Source organism: Lycium barbarum, chromosome 6, assembly GCF_019175385.1.
Source record: "Lycium barbarum isolate Lr01 chromosome 6, ASM1917538v2, whole genome shotgun sequence".
NCBI lineage: Eukaryota > Viridiplantae > Streptophyta > Magnoliopsida > Solanales > Solanaceae > Lycium > Lycium barbarum.
Window position 1 is genome coordinate 25,085,394 of NC_083342.1, and position 22,299 is coordinate 25,107,692.

General features: G+C 36.5%; 2 protein-coding genes across 4 annotated transcripts; one reads left to right on the plus strand and one right to left on the minus strand.

Moving 5' to 3' along the window:
• The first annotated feature begins 269 nt into the window (after window positions 1–269).
• On the plus strand, window positions 270–8,415 carry LOC132643643 (dihydropyrimidinase). 3 transcript variants are annotated; one of them, XM_060360124.1, is made up of 13 exons: window positions 270–678; window positions 1,748–1,945; window positions 3,042–3,093; window positions 3,695–3,964; window positions 4,118–4,329; window positions 5,551–5,671; window positions 6,197–6,284; window positions 6,383–6,461; window positions 6,684–6,771; window positions 6,872–6,912; window positions 7,013–7,065; window positions 7,330–7,486; window positions 8,030–8,415. In XM_060360124.1, the coding sequence occupies exons 1-13, from the start codon at window positions 598–600 to the stop codon at window positions 8,213–8,215; spliced, it is 1,626 nt and encodes a 541-aa protein (XP_060216107.1). In that variant the 5' UTR covers window positions 270–597; the 3' UTR covers window positions 8,216–8,415. The 3 variants fall into 3 exon arrangements, with proteins under 3 accessions (XP_060216107.1, XP_060216108.1, XP_060216109.1); XM_060360125.1 differs by having other exon boundaries at window positions 1,760–1,945; XM_060360126.1 differs by having other exon boundaries at window positions 1,778–1,945.
• Window positions 8,416–8,552: 137 nt separating this feature from the next.
• Window positions 8,553–21,810, minus strand: LOC132643644 (uncharacterized). Its single transcript, XM_060360127.1, has 7 exons — window positions 21,735–21,810; window positions 19,351–19,539; window positions 17,952–18,134; window positions 17,479–17,658; window positions 9,915–10,097; window positions 8,946–9,131; window positions 8,553–8,686 (listed from the first exon to the last, which is right to left on the minus strand). Exons 1-7 carry the CDS (start codon window positions 21,750–21,752, stop codon window positions 8,636–8,638), a joined length of 990 nt encoding a protein of 329 aa, XP_060216110.1. The 5' UTR covers window positions 21,753–21,810; the 3' UTR covers window positions 8,553–8,635.
• Between the last annotated feature and the right edge of the window lie 489 nt (window positions 21,811–22,299).

Genomic DNA, 22,299 nt, shown 5'->3' on the forward strand with positions numbered 1-22,299 from the left:
ATTCAACTGGGTATGTTGTTGTATAATAGATGTTGAACCCCTTTAGCCTCTTCGCATGTTTATTTGTTTTTATATTTTGAACCCCTTTAATGAAAATTCTGGTTGTGCCATTGCCTCGGATGGAACAAAGTACCATCTTGTTACCAATCTATTCGTATCACTCTACTTGTAATTGACATTTGAATAATCTAAAAGTGTGGAAATTTTACAAAAGTTTAAACAAAAATTCATTATCTATAATTAGCTTCTAAGAAATCAAAACCCATATTATTTTTTTAATATGTGACACACCTTAAAAGTTAAGTAGTAAAATAACCGGAAAAACCTTATCCAAGGTTGTTTTTTATACCAACAAGCAACAACGTTGAAGATTCAAAAGTTTCAGAATTTACTATACAAGATTCTCTATCGTGGGCCCATGTGACAAATCCACACCAGGTTTCCTGTAGCTCCGGCAGCAAACAGGAACTGAAAGTGTTTATTGTTTAAAAGGAACTGAAAGTCAAAACTGATTGCAATGGAATTTTGGGTTGCTTTATCCAATTTTCACCACAACTAATATTGTTTGAGAGACTCAAGAATTTGATCGACCCATAAATGGAGTTTTTGATTCCTTTGGTTTCTGTGTTTGCAATTTTCTCCACCTTTTTCCCTGTTTCTGAATCCAACAATAACCAGGTATGTCTTTGTATTTGATTTGACATTTCTTTTCTGTCGTTATATAGATTAAGAGAGTAGGAAAGATTCATTCTTGACAACACTAAATCCTAAAAGAGTACTGGAAATTGAAGTTGTGTCTGGACATAAATAAAAGATGGTTTTAGCCTAACTCACACCCAAAAGCTAGCTCAAATGGAGCAGAATTGTCCAAGCCTTATAAGAAGCTCAGGATTCTCATCCGTCACCGACGTGGTGTATGCGAAGATCATAATTTTGCTTCAAAGACTCCTCAAATGAGTTTTCTTTTTTTTTTCAAATACCGATGACCAAACCATTAGCAGCAAATGTTGTAGTCTGAATTGTGACTTCTTGACCACTAGACTGCTGGGATTTAAATAACGGGACGTCATGCGGAAGCTAACAATTGCAAACCTTGAAACACGATAAATCAGAAACAAAGAGAAGTATACTAAAATATGCATAATAAAAAAGTTCCAGTTTCAAAAAAAAAAAATATGCATAATAAATATGATATGGTTTGGATTGACCTACATACGAGGAAATTGATATAAAAGAAAGTATAAAAGCTATTGAGAGAATATAATCTCCCCCTAAACAAGACTATTTAATGATTACGTTGTGGATGCTATTGTATTGTTGTGTGAGAAGCAAGGATCTTCAATTTATAGAAGTCCAAAACTTTTCCTCCAAGAAAGGTGTTACCCAAATATGGGAAAAGTAAAAAACAATTATGTAAATGCTTTTCCCTTACTCCAAGAAAAGGTAAAATCCAAATATGGTAAGCAAATTAGGACAAACTCTAACATAGACTAGACTGTCGGCAGAGTGTATCTTTGACGGACGAATCAAAGTGAAGCCAGGTTGAATCTTTTGGTGGTTTTCTAATAAGTGGATTTGTTTCATTGTTCCTTCTGTTCTTGTACTCAATGAACTGTTTCAGATTTTGTGGAGGACCTCTCATTTGAATCATGGTAGATGATTAGGAATATGAGCTGTTCTATGTACTTAATTTTGTGGAGTAAAGAAAATTAATAGAATCTTCTGCCTTCTTATCAATGTGGAGTAGTTTCTTTTGAAGGATGGTGATCTTTCTCAGTTTTGTGATGCCACAAATATCTATGGAGATCCTGGGTGCGATGTTCCGTCTTCAGTTTCATCAAGAATACTGATAAAAGGAGGAACTGTAGTGAATGCTCATCATAAGGAGGTTGCTGATGTGTATATAGAAGATGGAATAATTGTGGCAGTGCAGCCTAACATTAAGGTAAATGTTGAAGTTTCTCTTTTTTTTATTTGAGTTTTCTTGATTGACTTGGAAGTGAATAATAAATGTTGTGTAGGAGAGCTAGTTGGGCCGATTGTCTGTTGTGATTGATCTCTCTGAACTGATAGCTGAATCTGATGCCATTTATTGTTCTTGATTCATTTGTAGCTAGCTACATTTTGTTGGTATGTGGGAATAACAAAAGGGTTTAACAAATACTCTGTTTTTCTGTTAACAATCTGAACAACCGAAAAAAGTTTCTCATATGTGAAAGTTTGACTAGTATGATTCTGAAATAAACCCTGGTCCCTGGTACACCAAGATTAAAAGACTAGCAACTCTTGTAAGTTATATAATGAGAACATGTTATTGTTTTCCTTTCTGGATTTTTCTGAAGACAAATCCAAATGAATTCACATAGTTTATGATAACATGGTTTATGATACACATGCAATTATCATGTCTGAACTGTGAGCTAGAATGTTCAGGTCTGGAAAAATATTTGGAAATCCTGTGTTGTGCCCTAGCAAATGGCGGTTTTTCTTAACTTTGCAACGGAAATATTTTTTTTTAATTAGTCTAGAGATGGGTAAGAGTATGGTGGATATTATTTTTTTTAATCTAGAAATTGCAACGCTGGAAGCCAACTCTATTATATGGTGGATATATGGATGTAGCATCATATGAAAGGTTTTACTGGGAAGGAATAGGTTTTTCGACTCCCATACCATTTTGCTAAAGGTCACATCATTATCACTTGATATAATTGTCACGATTACTTTAGCACGATAAAAGAACTTCTTACCTTCTGATTTTATGATCCTGAAGTTCGCTGAGCTGGGAGAACTGGCTTAGTTTTCTAGTTCTTGACTTTGTGTTTTAGATTCCTTTGTGTCTTCACTTGTTGGTCACATTTATTCCATTTACTTCTTAAGTTTACCTACTTATATGCAACAGCTGCACCCTCAGTCTGGCTTTATGAATTCCAGAAACTCTTTTTATGTTTTCACTGGTTAAATATCTTTATCCTTAGTGGGTATTGCATTGCTTATCATCTGAATATGATGCACATCTCAGTTTACAAGACCATTTGCAGGTTGGTGACGATATCAAAGTCATCGATGCAACAGGAAAGTTTGTCATGCCAGGTAGAGTTTCTGTATTGATTGCTATCTAGTCTCAGAATCAAAGTTTTGCTTTTTCCCTACCAGAAAAAGACCCATAAGGCGTGGCTACTGTAAACGGATATATTTTACTATCATATGTGCAGCTCTTACATCAGTTCCACTAATGTTAATCTTATGTGAATAAGCAGAGAGTTTCCTTTAGCAAGATCTCCTATATTTTCCCTTGCTTAATACTCCCTCCGGATCAAAAAAAGTGTCCACTTAGTTTTTTTTCTTGAGTCAAAAAGAGTGTCCAGTTATCAAATCAAGAAAGAATTAACCTTATTTTTTCAAATTTGCCCCTATTAAGTGCTACATGATCAAATCCCAATACCTATTTAATTAGGGGCAGTTTAGTCAAATTACCTATTTTTTTCTAGGAGTTAGTATTTTCTTAAGGGGTATGCAAATAGCTAAGTGGACACTCTTTTTTATCTGGAGGGAGTATAAGATATTCGAGTCTGAGTGGTAAAATATGCATGAGCATTTTCTCGAAATTATAGTTCCTAGTAAACAGTCTCACCAGCAAACCTTGTCTAATAGACAATTTACCCTTGCTTGCTAATTCTCATGATGATGACAGGAGGAATTGATCCTCATACACACCTTGCTATGGAATTTATGGGATCTGAGACAATTGATGACTTCTTCAGTGGACAAGCGGCCGCATTAGCTGGTGGAACAACAATGCATATTGACTTTGTTATTCCGGCAAATGGAAGCTTATCTGCAGGTTATGAAGCGTATGTAAAGAAAGCTAAGAGGTCATGCATGGATTATGGTTTTCACATGGCAATTACAAAATGGAATGAAACTGTTTCAAAGGAGATGGAAATTATGGTCAACGAGAAAGGTTTTCTTATTTCTAGAGAGTGTCTCATTCGTCTGAATACTTTTTAAGTTTCGGTTCATACTTGCGGGGTAGTTCATGGGGAAGCATCTTTCCCGCTGCCCTTTTTGGTGTCTATTTAAGTCACTCTTCTTGACTATCTTTCTCTCACCCTAGGTATCAACTCTTTCAAATTTTTCCTTGCCTACAAAGGCTCCTTCATGGTTAATGATGAGCTTCTCATGGAGGGATTGAAGAAGTGCAAGTCCCTTGGTGCCTTAGCTATGGTTCATGCAGAAAATGGGGATGCTGTATCTGAAGGTCAAAAAAGAATGATTGAACTTGGCATTACTGGTCCAGAGGGACATGCACTATCAAGGCCTCCAGTGGTAAAGTCTAACTTATTTTGCCTTCAACATTCATGCCTAGGGATAAAGCTGCTTTAGTTTTTTCTGTCTTCTTGCTTGTCAACATGCATTTACTTTTGCTCCATTGCGACCAAGTAATTGGAGCTTTGAGTTCCAGAAAAAATCAGTTATTAGGTAGGAATTTGTTTTCTGTAGGTTGGTAATTCTTTCTCATTATTAGAACCAGTAAAGTAATAAGAACAGAAAATACTGTCTAGGTCTAGGACATTGCAATGTAGGAAATATTTTCATTTTCTAGCAAGGAAAGTATATTACAAGGCATAATATGTTGAGGCAAGATATTAAGGCATGCTGACCAACCCTACAAGATATCAGTTCTATCTGTGACAGCTCGACAGTGATACTGAAGTGAAGTATTTTTACTTCAAGCTTTTAAGTTATTAAGGCTCCTTTGAATTCTCCCTTTCTCTTTTGGTAGAAAAAGTTGTAACAGCTGGCCAACTGCATCTTGAAAAAAAGTATTCATCATTGTAATAGCTTTCGTTGATCAACTTCACCAAATAATATCTTCGAGTCTTATTCATTTTTATGTATAGCATGAAAATGCGGCATTACTATTCTGCTGGTTATCTTTCATGAAATCAATTTTAAAAGTAGGATGAGAGTTGTGCAGCATAGGTATAAATATGAGTGATTGTTTGACATGAAAGAACTTACTTTCTAGATAAATTATGTAGGTGACTGCGATGAAGAAACGGAAGTACTTCTTTAATTCCTTTTAGAGGGTTAAACTAAATATATGAGCTAATTCAGTAAACTATATAGACAAGCTTCTGTGGATACATATAATTGGATTGCATATGAATGAGTAATAAATATCTTTGTGTCTTCTGCATATGTTGACAGCATAGGATAGATGAGTGACCATTGGTCAGATAATGGGAAATGTTTTTGGACACAGCACTAGGTGTGTAAGATGCTTGGTAGCTATAGTTGTCAGTCATGGATAATCATGGACATAGAATTTCAGAAGTGACGATGTTACATAGTTGTATGAATTAAATATTTGTTAGATTATGGTGATTTCTTCAAGATTTTTTGTTATGTGTCGTATTTCTGTTCTTTCTTGCCAACAAAGTCCTCACCGTGATTGTGAATGTTTGTGCTTTGATTGACAAGGCTATTTCATCCTTTGAATAACTTTCCTAATGGTGCTCCTTGCAATGTCATTTATAATCGCAGCTGGAGGGAGAGGCTACTGCTCGAGCTATTCGTTTGGCTAGCTTTGTGAACACTCCATTGTATGTTGTTCATGTCATGAGCATTGATGCGATGGAAGAAGTTGCCAGAGCTCGGAAGTCAGGTTTGGCATAAACTGTTCGAATAGTGTATTTGATGGTAATTTGGATTAGTGGTTTTGTAATGCTTACCCTATAGCGAATGTGCCATGATCGTTGTCCCCTCTAAGGAATATTAGTAAGTACTAGTAATTCAAGTTCTTGGTTTTAGCCCCATCAAATCATTCATGCAAACCCATTCTGAGGCTAAATGGTTTTTTTTTTTTTTTGTCAATTAACCATGGAGCTCCTTTGGTTTGAAGGTCCTCTTTTCTGCTCTTTAGGTGTAGTCAAATTGTTTACTCTACTTTAAAGTTACCAACCTTCAATGGGAACTTGTAATCAAAACTTTACACGGTACTTGCAGTGTTTCTATCTCTAACTTCCACAGTGCATATTGTGTTTCTATCTCTAACTTCCACTGTGCGCGTTTTGTCTCCTCTCTGAAAGACACGTTTATTTGCGTACTATCTATCAAATACTTGGCTTCAGATGCCTGTTTCATGACACTTCACTTAGGCCTCTATACTAAATGTACCATCTCATTTCAGGTCAACGAGTTGTTGGGGAGCCAGTAGTTTCAGGTTTACTTCTTAATGATTCAGTACTTTGGGACCCTGACTTCCATTTTGCAGCCAGGTAAATAGCATTTTCTCCTCTGTATTTAGCTTTTCTGTCTTTTCTATTCTCCCTCCATAGATGAGATAAGATTCCCATAAACATTTTTATTATTTCAGGTATGTCATGAGTCCACCTATCAGAGCACCAGGTCATGGAACAGCTCTTCAAGCAGCTCTTGCGACGGGGCTTCTGCAGGTTTTCAATCCTGAATTTTTTTACCGATATCAATATATGTTTTTTTGGTGCTGTCACAAATTTTAAAGCTACTTGGGGACTCCATTGGTCATCGGCAATATCCAAATATTCCACTTTCCCCCTGTCTTATGATCCGTCCATCAACTCATATGAGCAACATAGAAGTCATTAGCGTTCCTTTTCTTGTCTATACAATTCATCAGCATGGTTTCATATATGCAGCTGGTAGGAACTGATCACTGTACCTTCAATTCAACTCAGAAAGCCCTAGGAATTGGTGATTTCAGGAAAATACCTAATGGTGTTAATGGTATGCAAAAATTTCTCTGTCCTTTCATATATCTATTGCTGTGTCTTTAGCTTCCTTCTAAATTATTTCCAAGTTCTTCAGTATAATAATTTCTTTATAGGTATGGAGGAGAGGATGCATTTAGTTTGGGATACAATGGTGGTAAGCTGTGACATTTCCTGCTGTTCTTAATACGACGTGATGCTCAAATAAATTATCATATGCGAGTATATTGCTTACTTACTTTCGACTGTTATGTCAGGCATCTGGTCAAATACCTGTCACTGATTATGTTCGCATAACAAGCACTGAATGGTAAACTACTAAACCCTTTTTTAATAACTTCTCAAAAGTTGGATAATGGGCCCACCCTTCTCCACTTAAGTACAAGACTTTTATTGATAAACTACTATACTTTGGCCAAAGGTTTTGCAGATGTTCTGATATTTATTTCAATGTGAATCTAATTCCACAAGCCTAATGCTTATGCTTTCTTCTTTGGTTTAATCCTTTGTATTTCAACAATGCAACTGTCTTATTATGGAAGCTTAACTGGAGATAACTGATCTTGTGTTTTAGTGCTCGGATCTTCAATATCTATCCAAGGAAGGGAGCAATACTAGTTGGGTCTGATGCAGATATAATCATTTTTAATCCAAATTCGAGCTTCAAGATCAGGTCAAAGTCACACCATTATAGGACCGATACCAATGTCTATGAGGGTTGGAGAGGCAAGGTAAGCATTCACAAATTATCGAGTTTTATATATTATATACTTTTGTTTTGTAGAACTTTGCCGCATGCAGTGATTCTATTGTTTCAATGTTCTTGTGAATTTACTTAATAAATGTTAAAGGAATATGATTAGCCAAATCAAAGGAGCGATTTCAGAATAATTTCCTTTATTCGTTTTGATTTATTTCCTTGCATAAAAGCAGTTAGACACTCGAGTATTACATTTTTCTGGAATCTATATGTTCACGCTGGTTCTCTCATTGATAATCACTTCGTAAAAGTTGTAATTGTCTAATCCCTTAAACAAAATTGCTATTGTCAGGAGAAGCGAACACTATATTTTCTTGAAAACGATATTTTTCTATAATTTAACCATCCACTAAATTTCTGTTTTTTCTTTCTTTCTGAACACCATTTGCTTTATGCTAAATTTACCCAATTTCACAGTCCCTCCTTTGACTGCTTCTCAGACATTGCCGCTGCTTTTTGCTTGCACTTTGTTAAACCTATGTTTTATAATTTTCCCTCTTTATTCCTTATACAGGGAAAAGTTGAAGTTACAATTGCAGGAGGAAGGGTTGTTTGGGAAAATGATGAGCTGAAAGTCATTCCTGGTGCTGGCAAGTATATTGAAATGCCACCCTTCAGTTATCTTTTTGACGGGATAGACAAGGCAGATGCAAAGTACCTCTCTTCCTTGAGAGCACCCGTAAAACGGTCAACGATTTGATTTGGCAAATTCACTTTTCATTTTGAGGAACAGAAATCCTGTCTCTATTTACTTGTAAATACAGAACAATCTTAAGGACATTCAAACTCCTGCAGTTGCAGATAGGCCCTTGGGCACATAATGTTATTTTATCAAAGTGATGTTTGTTCCATAAAGGATATTATACAATTACTGAATGGAGATTGAGCGTTTACCTTGTAGTGCAGAATATAAGTAGATCCCAAGAATCACACAGCTTTTGATTATAACATTGCTATATTTTCTTGATTTTTACTCCAAGCAAGACTCTTGGATGCATACATAAGCTCTGATGAAAAATGATAAAACTCTCTCATGCTTTCATTTATGAATACAGGAGAGAAATAGTCAGTTCAAGACTTCTACAGAGGGGGCTCCTCGCTCACACTAAAAACCACGGCATCATACAGGAAGACAGCAACTAAGGTAGGTCAGGAACTTCTTCTTTTTCCTCTGCACAAAGGACATGTTCAAAATGATTAGAGGTATGGTTGCACTTGCGTAACCACAAATTAAAGCTATATCGGTACATACTGTTTGGCATGTTCTGATCCTAGGGCGTCAAGCAAGGACGGATATGGATCAGAACAAACCCCAATATGCAGTTCTATTCTGTTACTTGAGGAAATTCCGTCTCGAGAATATTATAATGTATAGTATTGAAGATGTGTTTACCATGTAACATAATTTTTCGGAGATTAGGATGTCTTACCGTGGCAGCTTTCTCTCGCTCCCTGCATAGAAGATCCTGCTCAAAGTCATAGCTACGATGAGTTAAATCACTCTTGTGCTTCTTCCTGTTGGCGCGCGCTTGAGAGAACACCACAGAATAATTGGTCTCACTCGGAGTCTTTTGCTCCCACTCTCCAAATTGAGGTACAGACAACCAACCAGTTTTCTACAGATTTAGGAAACCATCTGATAAGTTATTAAGAGTTTGTGAGTATTTTTCTTGTACAAAGCTCATAGTAGTTTATGGATGATTAATATGGAATTCGTGACTGGTACAACTTTGCATTGCTTGATTAAAACTGTGAACAAAATGAACACATTACTCGTTAGCTAAATAAATAGCTTAAGGGAGAGATTGCTGTAAGGGGAATAGATTCACGCATGAAGTAGACTTCGGGCATATATAACTGAACTTCAGGCATAAATGACTGAACTTGTACCTCAACAAGATTTAACAATGCCTAATAAATTCTCATATTTGAAATTTGAAGCTCGAAGTGGGTCCAATGGTGTTTCAATTGTCTTCAAGCTTTCGAACCTTCCGATCAATAGTTATCTTTCAATTTTTTGAGCTCAAAATAACCCCGATCGATCTCAAGTTCCAAGTACTTAACAAATATCAAAATATGGAAAGTCAAGTTTGAGTTCTACTTTTTTTTTTTTCAACAATGGCGGATTTCTTCTAAACCTCAAACTACAGATATTTTCAATTTTGATTCCACAAGACCACAAAATCATATTCTAGATTTGATTCAACACCCGATTTTCAAATTCCAACAATTCCAGGAATTTGAATTTCAGTTTCAAGCTTGTTTCTCCAAGCGGGATTAAGAAATACCTCCCCTGATCTTTGAATGTATTAATGGCAAGGAGAAAAAGACGACGAAGAAATGGAGATGTGTCTGCATGTTCAAATAAATATTCATGGGTCTAGGGAAAAAGTTCTTACCATTGGTGAAGCATCTCGGTGCTTGCCAAGCTCTTGCTCAGTTCCCAGGCTGTGGCGTGCTAAACCATGTCTATGCTGCTTCTTTTTGGCACGATCTTGGGACAACGCCATGGGATAATTTGGGTTGTTCCCGGTCTTCTGACCCCAAGCTCCATACTGAGGCACTGCCGTAGGACTATTTTTCTAAAAGCTCGGAAAAAAAAAAAACAATCAGTGTAACAATGACAATAGGAGTAACTCACTCTCTGGAAGACTTGAAATGCTATCTAAGTTTTGAATCATTAACATTATCATAATCTACGTTGGTTGAAATGTTATCCAGCACCCCTCGAACGCCCATGCCCGGTAACTGGAGATTGGACAAAACAATATAGGGGTCCAACATCAGGTAAATCAAGAATTTAATAAAAAGTAGACCCCAAAAGCTAGCTCAAGAGGTGAGGATTGTCCAAGACCATATAAGAAGACCAACAGATCACATCCCTGCTGTTACAATGTTACAGATTATTAAATGGAGGTCCTAGTGTTGTTATGATGGTATGATGACAAGGAATCAGATAGCAAGGAACCAGATGTCCAGTAGTTAGTTAGGAGGTTTGAAAGTTAGTTAGAATTCAAAAGTTAGTTACAACTCCTATTGTTAGTTGTTAGTACAGGCTGTCCAATTGTGAGAAGTGGTTATTGACAGCTGTTGCTTTGTAGATTAGGAGTTAAGCATTCACATGAATCTATAAGTACTTGTAACTACAATTTCAGTCAATCATTCATGAATATACAAGATTAACTCTTTCTCTCTCTATATTTCTATTTTAGCTTTCTCTCGGATTATTCCCTGAACTGCAAGTTACAATTCTTCGACTAGAACCCTAGAATTGTCTATCCTTGTTGTTGATATCCCATTACTATTCCATATCAACCGATATACAGTGAATATACATCAAATATACATCAATTGGTATCAGAGCCACTGATTCTCGGCTGCAAATAATGACCAGAAGTAACGAAATTGTGACAAGAAGCAAGAATCAAGACCAAGCTGGTGAAGAAATGGGTATAAATGGACTCAGATCCAAGAACAGTTACAAAAATTAATGGAGGGAATGAACAATATGAATGAACGCAATGTAGCAGTTGATAAGGAGATGTAAATGAGAGTTGTTATCAATCACATGAATGGAAGGGGCAAGGAACAAGAAATGAGAAGAGCAGAATCTTCATCTGTTGATAGGAATTGCTCTGTGGATGTTGTACCAGAAGGAAGAACCAAAGAAGTTCATGCTCACAGTGGTAACTTCTTTACTAGATTCTCTAGACTAGAATTTCCCAAATTTTCTGGTCAGGATCTGAGAACTTGGCTTTATAAGGTGGATCAGTTTTTTGCTATGGATGAGGTCCCCTTTGATCAAAGAGTAAAGGTAACTTCTATTCACTTAGAAGGGGAGGCTATTGCTTGGCATAGATCATTTATGAAATCTAGAGTAGATCCTACTTGGACTGAGTATGTATTGGCCTTAAATGAAAGGTTTGGAGAGGAGTTTGAAAACCGTATGGAGTCCTTGAAGAACGTAACTCAAACTGGTAGTGTTAAAGAGTATTAGGCTGAATTTGATAGATTGTTAACTGTTGTTAATTTGTCAAATGAAAACACTCTAAGTTGCTTCTTAGGAAGCCTTAAACCTGAACCGAATAAAGCTGTTAAGATACAAGCTCCTAGAACTTTGATACAAGCTTACAAAATTGCAAGGTTGCAAGAAGAGATGTTTGAAGCTCAGGCCAAAACATGGGGATTAAAAACTGTCACTAAACCTGCACTCCTACCTACCCCAAGTCACTACAGACCAAACACCTTCCAAAAATCACTAAATACTTTCAAAAGGCCCTTTGAACCAAATTCTTCAAAAACCAACAAAATTCTTGGAAGAAGGTTAACCCCTGCAGAGATGGATGAGAAAAGAGCTAAGGGACTTTGTTTTTTCTGTGATGAAAAATATGTCCCTGGGCATAAATGTAATACTAATAAGCAGATATTCCTAGTGGATATGGTGGAGGAGGAACATAATAAGGAAGGTGGGATAGAAGAATCACTAACTGAGTACGCAGAAGAAGTTGATGAGTTCATGACCATTTCACTTCAGGCCTTTACAGGTGTCATGGGATATCAAACTATAAGGGTAACTGGCTACCATGAGAAGAAACCTTTGCAGGTTTTAATAGACACCGGAAGTACCCACAATTTTATTGATCAAGAAGTAGCTAAGAAGCTAGGATGCAAGCCTAGTTCTATTGTGGAACAATCAGTAAGTGTAGCAGATGGAAGGAGGGTCCAAACAGCTTCAGTTTGTAGAAATATGCAATGGTTGTTACAGGGTACAACATTCAGTTCAGATTTCTTATTGTTGCCCTTGGGTAATGTTGATATTGTCTTGGGAGTCCAGTGGTTAAACACCCTTGGTAGGATCCTCTTTGACTTTAGAAATAGAACCATAGAGTTTATGTACCAGGGTAAGAAGCATGTTCTAAGGGGGGCAAGTACTTCAGTAAAATCATCCAAAGCTAAGTCACTCAACCTCATAGAAGGAGAAGACACTCAATTCTTTATGATATCACTGATTTCTGGATTGGAGGATGATCTGCAGTGTCATAATATACAAACTACTCAAGGTGAATCTCTAACACATGCTATAGCTGTCCTAATTAAGCAATATGCTAGCATCTTTGAACCCCCTACTACTCTTCCACCCCATAGAGGCTCATTTGATCATAGAATACCTCTTATGGAATCTGCTAATCCTGTCAGTAAGAGGCTTTATAGATACCCTGGAATTAAGAAGGATATCATTGAAAAACTTGTTCAAGAGATGCTGGATCAAGGTGTTATACAGCATAGTACAAGTCCTTATGCTTCACCTGTTGTGTTGGTCAGGAAAAAAGATGGTAGCTGGAGATTATGTGTAGATTACAGAGAGTTAAATCAGCTCACTATAAAAGATAAGTTTCCAATACCAATAATTGAAGATCTACTGGATGAATTAGGTGGTGCAGTTGTGTTCTCAAAAATTGATTTAAGAGCTGGTTATCACCAGTTAAGAATGCATGAGGATGACACTCATAAGACAGCTTTTAAAAATCATGAGAGGCATTATGAGTTCCTAGTCATGCCCTTTGGCCTGACCAATGCACCCTCATCATTTCAAAGCTTGATGAATTCAGTTTTTAGACCACTATTAAGGAAGACAGTCTTGGTCTTCTTTGATGATATCCTAATCTACAGTAAGAGCCTAAGTGACCATGTTGGGCATGTCAAGGTGGTTTTTGACTTGATGCAAAGGTATCAACCGTATGCCAAGATGTCCAAGTGTGCCTTCGGAGTGCCTAAGGTTGAATATCTGGGCCATTTCATTAGTAAAGAAGGTGTTTCCACAGATCCAAAGAAGATTGCTGCAGTTGGAAACTGGCCCATTCCTAGCAATATTAAGCAACTCAGAGGATTTATAGGTCTTGCTGGTTATTATAGGAGATCCATTCAAGGTTTTGGTTTTATATGCAGACCCTTACATGATCTCCTCAAGAAGGAAGGGTTCAAATGGTCTGAGGAAGCTACTTTAGCATTTGAAAAGCTGAAATTAGCACTGATTTCTGCACCTGTTCTAGCTATGCCAGACTACTCTAAACCTTTTGTGGTGGAAACTGATGCAAGTGGTAAAGGTATTGGTGCTGTGTTGATGCAACAAAGGCATCCAATTGCCTATATTAGTAAATCCTTGGCACCAAGGCATCAAGCCATGTCAGTCTATGATAGGGAGTTGTTGGCTCTCATATTTGTTGTCACCAAATGGTCCCATTACTTGCTAGGAAGACCATTTACTGTCAAAACTGATCAGAAGGCACTAAAGCACTTGTTAGAACAACATATTCACACTTATTTCCAGGTCGCTGGTATTTCTAAACTCATGGCATTTGATTTCTCCATTGAATATAAGAAGGGGGCAGAAAACAAAGCTGCTGATGCCTTGTCAAGAAGACCTGATTCTGAGTTATTGGCAATCTCACTACTAGTGACTCATGATTCCCTATTTGAGAAAATTCAAGCAACTTGGACAAATGACTCAGTGTTGCAGGACTTAATTATCAAGCTACAAGCTCAACCTTTTAAGTCCTTCACCTGGTCCAATGAACAACTTAGGTAGAAGGGCAGACTTGTTGTGGGCAATGATTCACAGTTAAAGCAGACTATTATTGGGCTATGGCATAATTCTACACAAGGTGGGCACTCTGGAATGGATGCTACTATCAGAAGGGTTCAATCTCTTTTTTATTGGAAGTCTCTTGCTGCTGACATCAGAGATTTCATTCAGAGATGTGATGTGTGCCAAAGACACAAATATGATGTGGCTGCTTATCCAGGTTTGTTGCAACCTCTACCTATACCTAATGGGGTGTGGACTGATATCTGCATGGATTTTATTGAAGCCTTACCTAAGTCTAAAGGCAAGGATGTCATTCTGGTTGTAGTTGACAGGTTGAGTAAGTATGGTCACTTTATATGCTTGCATCACCCATATACAGCTCAGTCTGTGGCACAATCCTTTCTTGATCATGTCTTTAAACTGCATGGGTTGCCTGCTACTATTACTAGTGATAGGGATCCCATATTCCTCAGTACTTTTTGGCAAGAATTGTTCATGTTGCAAGGTGTCCAACTGCATAGGTCTACTGCTTATCACCCTCAGACTGATGGTCAGACTGAGGTTTTGAATAGGACACTTGAAACTTACTTGAGGGGTTTTTGCTCTGATTGTCCTACTGATTGGTCCAAGTATTTACCTTTAGCTGAATGGTGGTATAATACCACATATCACACAGCTATAAGGTGCACTCCCTATGAGGTTTTGTATGGTCAAAAGCCTCTTATTCACCTTCCTTATTTGGCTGGGGAGTCATCTTGTGAGATGGTGGACAGATCCTTGACTGCTAGGGAAGCTATTATACTTCTCTTGAAGTTTCATATTTCAAGAGCTCAACAGAGGATGAAAGATCTGGCTGACAAGCACAGGTCCGATAGATATTTTGAAGTTGGTGATTGGGTTTATTTGAAAATCCAGCCTTATAAGCAGGTTTCTGCTACTGTCAGACCCTACAACAAGCTAGCTGCTAAGTATTTTGGGCCCTATATGGTTGAAGCTAAGGTGGGGATTGTAGCCTACAAGTTGTTATTGCCTCCTGAGGTGCTCATTCATCCTACAATTCATGTCTCACAACTGAAGAAATGCCATGAAATTCCCTCTACATTTACTCATCCTCCTGTGGTTCAACTTTCTAGTCCTTATTGTCCTAATCCTGAAGCTGTCCTTGATAGCAGACTTGTGAAAAGAGGTAATAAGGTTGCGGCTCAAGTTCTAGTGAAGTGGTCAGACTTAGATGCAGCTGATGCTACTTGGGAATTTGTCTCTGAGTTACACCACAGATTTCCTTCTTTTCAGACTTGAGGACAAGTCTGTAGTTTTGTGGGGGGTATTGTTACAATGTTACAGATTATTAAATGGAGGTCCTAGTGTTATTATGATGGTATGATGACAAGGAATCAGATAGCAAGGAACCAGATGTCCAGTAGTTAGTTAGGAGGTTTGAAAGTTAGTTAGAATTCAAAAGTTAGTTACAACTCCTATTGTTAGTTGTTAGTACAGGCTGTCCAATTGTGAGAAGTGGTTATTGACAGCTGTTGCTTTGTAGATTAGGAGTTAAGCATTCACATGAATCTATAAGTGCTTGTAACTACAATTTCAGTCAATCATTAATGAATATACAAGATTAACTCTTTCTCTCTCTATATTTCTATTTTAGCTTTCTCTCGGATTATTCCCTGAACTGCTAGTTACAATTCTTCGACTAGAACCCTAGAATTGTCTATCCTTGTTGTTGATATCCCATTACTATTCCATAAACAACCGATATACAGTGAATATACATCAAATATACATCACCTGCTGATGTGGGATATCCAATAATTATAAAAAATTGAAACAAGGTTATGAATGATGATCATGTGAAACATTATTGATATTGCTATGGTCAATGCACATTAATTGAACAACCCATGATGAACATAGTGTTATAAAGTGAAGTTAACCCAAACCATTATGAACAAGTGTACAAACCGGAATTAAATTCACATATGTGCTGAACTTTCATGTATAGTCAATTTTGTCGGTGCCTATTAAAGTGCACTTATCTATTGCACCAGAAAGTTTCTCATTCACAACTTCCTTTTTCTTTTTCTAACTTTTTACAAGGTTATAGGACAATAGGAACGATCTAATTGGACTGGAATTGGCAAAGACCAGGGATTAGAATTTTTTACGCTAATTTGAGTTCTAATCTCTTCACCACACCTTTGGCAGATGCATTAGATTTTGGTATAATAAATATGTGCAGTACTTTCCTCTCTTCTCATGAAATTTGTTCTCATCCTTGACGCATAGGTCAAATTTTCCCTTTGTCAACGCAAACTCACCCATTACAAACAATATAGACTAGATTTGTTAATCTATGAAATTTCTTTCCTAGAATGGTGCAACTGCTAATCTTCAAATCACCGGTAGGTAATAGATCTAGTAAATGCACAAGTAGATTAAGTTAAAACTTAATGCATGGTAAATACTTTGCTATAGATAACCTCATAACCTTTCTACTTATCTCTCGCCCCAACCCCAACTAGACATTTCTTAGCCCAGTTGGGGAAAATGGGTTTAGACAGTAATCTCTAGTTTGAGATTGCTGACAAAACCTATGATTCTCATGTACCTAACTGAAAAAATAGTTGAAGGGCTTTGTGTCTCATGTTTCTCAAGCAAAACGTTACAAATTTACAATCACTTTCCTACATTTAGCATTTTCCGACTTGTTTCATATGGAGGACCCCTTTAAATGCTAGAAAATGCTGTCAACTTTTTCTGGTAAAGGATCTCCACCTTTAGCTGGTTGGTTGAGTGAACAAATCGTGTACGTAGTAAGTAGGAACAATGTTGAACCCTTAAGGGCATAATTTGCTCGCCTAAGTAACGCCATGAGGCTCATGGTCTGAATTTGTCTAATGACATATGCAAAATAGGGGGTAGTAATCATGTTGAGTCCCACATCAGTGGGATAACGAGCATTTGGTCTCTTTATATGGTTTTGGGCAATCCTCACCTCTTAGAGTTAGTTTTTGAGGTTGAGTTAGGCTCAATATCCATTTTTTTGCATAGTGCAAGAGCCAGATCCATCTCAATTCATGATTTACCCATGTTGGGGCCCCACATTAAATTGTCCACGCTCTAGATGTCCAGTCCTAGGCATCGATGGGATGGGGAAGAAATTAGTCTCTTTATATGGTCTTGGGCAATTCTCAACTCTTGAGCTAGCTTTTGGGTTTGAGTTAGACCGAAGATCCATTTCTTTACCGGAATCAATGTTGAAACCCTGAACATCATTTGCTTTCCTAAGTAAACGCCATACTACTCATGGTCTGAATTTGTGTAACAACATATGCATCTTGTGTCTCATAAAAAAAAATAACATTTCTTACCCTGGGTGAAACCTCGTGGTGCTTGCCAAGCTCTTGTTCATTTCCCAAGCTGCGGCGTGCTAGATCATGTTTATGCTGCCTCTTGTTGGCACGAGCTTGGGGGGACACTTTCGAGTAATCAGGACTACCCTCACTCTTTTGATCCCACTCTCCAAAATGAGGGACAGACTTTGGACGAGCCTGATACAAATTTGTGAAATATATTAGTGAAACAATAACACTGTCTTATCGATTCTCTAAAAGGCATGAAATGTTATCTAATTATTGAATTATAGTTGTGTAGTGCGTGTAGTGCATGTAGTGGGTTCAGCAAGTATTTTCTGAGGAAGGAGTCATACAATTCCATACCAAAGACAAATCCTGACAATACCGTTGAAGGAAAGTTTTTCTTGTGAGTTGTATGATGCATTAAATGAAGATTCATCTGCATATGTAAATGAACTATTTAAGGTTACAAGAGAAGTATTTCTTACCATTGGTGAAACCTCTTGGTGCCTGCCAAGGTCTTGCTCATTTCCTACGCTTTGGCGTGTTCTATTAAGTTTATGTGGCTTCTTGTTGGCACGATCTCTGGGGGACACCACATAATTATCAGGATTGCCCTTAGTCTTTGAATCCCATGCTCCAAATTGAGGCCCCGGAGTAGTACTGTTTTTCTATAAATTTAGAAGAACTATTAATTGATGACATTCTGAGTAACCCACTCTCTAAAATATATGAGAGGTAATTAAATGTATCGTAAACTAGAATAACTTGCATAAGGAGAAACGATAAATGGTATTGATAAAATCAGGAAGTATGGTCATGAATGGTGATAATGAGAATCATAGTTTATATGTTCTATTAGTTAATATTCTAGTTGTTGTTGCATTAGTTACCGCAGACTTTGAAGGACATAGTTAAAGTGAAGTTAACAGTTCGTATTATAAATGGTTAAAAGCGGAGAAAATTCAAAGATCAGGTGAACTTTGATGTCTAGGATGGTCATTAGTGAAGTTCACTATCATATTATTAATCTAGTTGGGAAAAAATTAAGGTGTATCAGAGTCAGACCTATCTGTATTCTATCTGTATTCTTGGTTTACCCAACATCGGACCTTCATATTACGTTGTACACGCTCTAGGCGTCTAGAGCTGGGCGTGTATAGAGGTGTTAGAATGTCCTAAATTAGGTAAGGAAATGACATGGTGTCTCCATGTATAAACTTGGTTAATTCTCACATGAGCTAGTTTTTGGGCTGTCAGATCCAAAAATCATTTCTTTAACAAAATAAGGGATTATTCATGTTGTTATCATACCAAAGAGAAGTTTCCATTGTATCACTAAAGGAAGGTTTGTCTCGAGGCTCTCATTTTTATTTTTATTTTTATTTTGGTTTAATCATCTTGTATTCTGAACTCGTTGGCCAGTTTAGTCCGGATTCTCACTGTAAAAAGTCCATTATGGGGGACCCGCAAGGGTGGCTCAGTTGGTTGATTATGGGACTTCCATAATGGAGGTCTCATGTTCGTAACCCCCCCCCCCCCCCCCCGCCGCCTACAACAACAGGAGATTTGCCTGGGTCGAGCTCGTCGCACGGGGCTTGCCTACTGTGGCGGGTTATCTCTCCTAGTTGTGGTTTGCGGGCTATTGCACAAGAGCGGGGTTTACCCTGTGCGCACCCGAAGGATAGCGGCTGCGAGTCCCCTTATCATAAAAAAAGGGTCCATTATGGGGTTTTTTAACTCTCCCTATCAAAGAGAACTCCATTCCTGAGGCTCGAACCATTACCTCCGATGAAGTCTCATATTATACTAAAGTGAGGATGTATGTGTAATTGTGTATATGTGAACGAATTTTCGTGATGTTAGAAGTAAAAAAGTATTTCTTACCCCGGGTGATGAGACCTCTTGGTGCTTGCCAAGCATTTCTCGCTCATTTCCTGGACTGTGGTGTGCTAGATTATGTCTATGCTGCTTCTTGTTTGCACGAGCTTGGGAGAATACCATGGAAAAATTAAGATTGTCCCCGGTCTTTTGATCCCACGCTCCAAACTGAGGCACAGACGGCGATCCATTTTTCTACATAGAAAAATAAACTTTAATTAGTCAAACGATGACCATAGAAGTTACCTTAGTATCTATGATATGAAATGTTATATAAACGTTGGATAAATTTAAGCATGTTGTAAACTATAATTTCAAAAGAATGTCGTGAATGATCATGGAATCATAGTTTTATTAAAGGAATTGGACCAAGAAAAGATGAAGTTAACAATGTGAAATTCACACTATTGGATTTTGATGTACAGGAACTGTCACTACTTAAATCTCAAGCTTATTAAGCAAATTAAATTACTTTAGGGATATTGCACCACAAAATTTGATATTCTTACCTACAATGATGAGTTAAGTTTTTGTGTGATAATAAGTGCCGTACTTTTATTCTCCTTTTTTGAAAGTTGTTCTTATGATGATGAAATTGTTGATAGGTCAATTTCCCCTTATCAACACATACAGATTGTGACAAAGGATTTAAACATAGTTTAAATACATATATTTCAAAAAAATCTAATTAGATATATAATTTGGATTGAATGTAGTGAGGTATTCTCCAATATCTGTTGGCAGGTCAGCTTAGTACTTCGGAAAAGGAGGAGTGACTCTTATTCCTAAACAAAGCACCGGTCAACGTTTGTCATCCTTCTAACATAAAATATACGGAGGGGAGAATCGGCATAATAAAGTAGAAACATTTACTGAATAAGTGCGAGAAATATTGCAAATATGGTGAATGGTCCTGCATAAACGCCTATATGTGCCGCTATTTCCTACAGCCTACCATTAATTCACTATTCTATCACCAATCTAGTTTACCATTTCTATCATGAAGTAATCTTGATGGCTAGTGACAGACGGTTCAAAACTTGATATTGGCTCGGTCCCCTACCCTTCTTCACCAAATTTTTGTCAATGGTAGATCGTTCAAATCAGTGGCGTACATTTAAACCCAACACTCGCGATTTGTTTTTGCCACTAGACCAAAGCCCTGAAGCATACTATTTTTATTTGATGAGAACTATATCTTTTAAAGGACCAAACATTGAATGCAACAATTAGAAGTACAATTATCATCCTATTATATGTCTATTTTTATGTGGAAAAACATAACAAAATAAAGTAGTACCAAGTAAAAGCTCAGTTCAAAACATTGTATTCTTATATAATTACCTTTCTCTATTACCCCAAGATGTTCCAATTTGCTAGGCACTACTATTACGATAAGAATAAAGTGTCTGTGTATAAAAGTGTAGATGATTTTTTTTATTTATAATCAAGACCAATTTCCCTGATCTATCTATACATGACCACCCTCCAAAAAAAGTTCAGAAACATAAAAGTCGGTTATGTAGGAGCTTTCAATAGTAAAATATCAAATAATAGTATTGTGTATGGAATACTTTTTTTTTTCAGATACAGAAAGTAGGACAATTAGCATGGGAGACGAGTATCTCTTCATCCTATAATTGTGATGATTTCTCATATTATACCACTTTTTAAACTAAATGCAGTACAACTTATAATTGAGCAAACAAAGAGATGAAGTATATTGCATGCAATGTATGCAACTTTGATGCAAAAATAATAAGACAAAGTAAAAAGGGTTTTATGACTTATATCTACATCAAGAAATATACTTGTTTATATATCCTGTTATTAATTGCAGAAAACAACTGAAAGCTCATATGATACAAAAGAATCAATCTAGTAATTTCACCTATAATGCTTCAAGAAATACCCAAAATTATGTATAGTATCGCTAACCTTTAAATTCATGCTAAGAACCGTATAAGATGATATTAACCATTAATGATGATGTATAAAAATATAATTAATCTGTTTAAAATGGTATTTTTATTGTTATTCCTTGGAAATTATTGTTCTTGAAGGCCAGAAACAGAAGACGCAGAAGGAGAAACAAAAATGTTATAAAAGAAAAATCAAGAAAAAAAATAGAGCAAAGAAGCTTTGATGAATGCATGGGAAACAAAATCTCCAACTAATAAAAATGGATTAACAACATTATCTTCATGATCATTTACATCAAAAACATTTACTTTATCTCTCGTTTAATAATTTTCAAAAAACAAACAAAAAAAAAAACATAAACAAACATGTGAGAATACCTAAGAATAATTACAATCTTCAAGATAACAAAAAGAAATTCAAACAAAAAAAAAAAGAATTCTTTATCACTTCATGAATCTAAAACATACCTCCCTTTGTTTTGCCATGAAGGAGATAGAGGATAGGAAAAGAAGAGAGAAAATGGTGGAAATGTTTTAAAAAGAAATTATTATATGTTGTATCATTTCATTTATTTATAAGCCTCTAATGTTTATGGAACATGAAATATTCTAACTATTCAAGTATATCCATTGCTTAAGAAACTAGAGGTGAAAATTAAAGAGTAGATATTAGACAACAAAAAAAGAAAAAGGAAAAACAATAAGAACAATGAAGTTTCCTATAATTTATTTTGGTTAGTCTTAATTCTTTTCCATATTTTCCCTAGATCTTTGGTGAGGAAAATTTCTTTTAAAAATTAAGCCTTTTAGAGAAGCATTTAAGTTAAACTAAAGGAGATTTTCTTCTCCCTATTCTCCTTAAAAGAATCACATAATCTACACAAAAGAACTGTTTTGCTTTTTTTTTTTTTTTTTCTCTCTCTCTCTTTTCCTTTTACAAGTCTTAGAGACCATAATTTTGATTTTCAACGCATCCATCTCAATATTGGAGAGAAACATTTTTTGTCAGTGAATCTAGAGTCATATCATTTTA

What these genes read in the sequence shown, in the direction of transcription:
- LOC132643643 (XM_060360124.1), top strand. Translation starts at nt 598, where the DNA reads ATGGAGTTTTTGATTCCTTTGGTTTCTGTGTTTGCAATTTTCTCCACC. An exon ending in CTGAATCCAACAATAACCAG is followed by an intron (nt 679 to 1,747) that starts GTATGTCTTTGT and finishes AATGTGGAGTAG; the next exon opens with TTTCTTTTGAAGGATGGTGA. An exon ending in AATTATGGTCAACGAGAAAG is followed by an intron (nt 3,965 to 4,117) that starts GTTTTCTTATTT and finishes CTCTCACCCTAG; the next exon opens with GTATCAACTCTTTCAAATTT.
- LOC132643644 (XM_060360127.1), bottom strand. An exon ending in AAGAGGTCTCATCACCCGGG is followed by an intron (nt 18,135 to 19,350) that starts GTAAGAAATACT and finishes CTAAATTTATAG; the next exon opens with AAAAACAGTACTACTCCGGG. An exon ending in ACCAAGAGGTTTCACCAATG is followed by an intron (nt 17,659 to 17,951) that starts GTAAGAAATACT and finishes AATTTGTATCAG; the next exon opens with GCTCGTCCAAAGTCTGTCCC.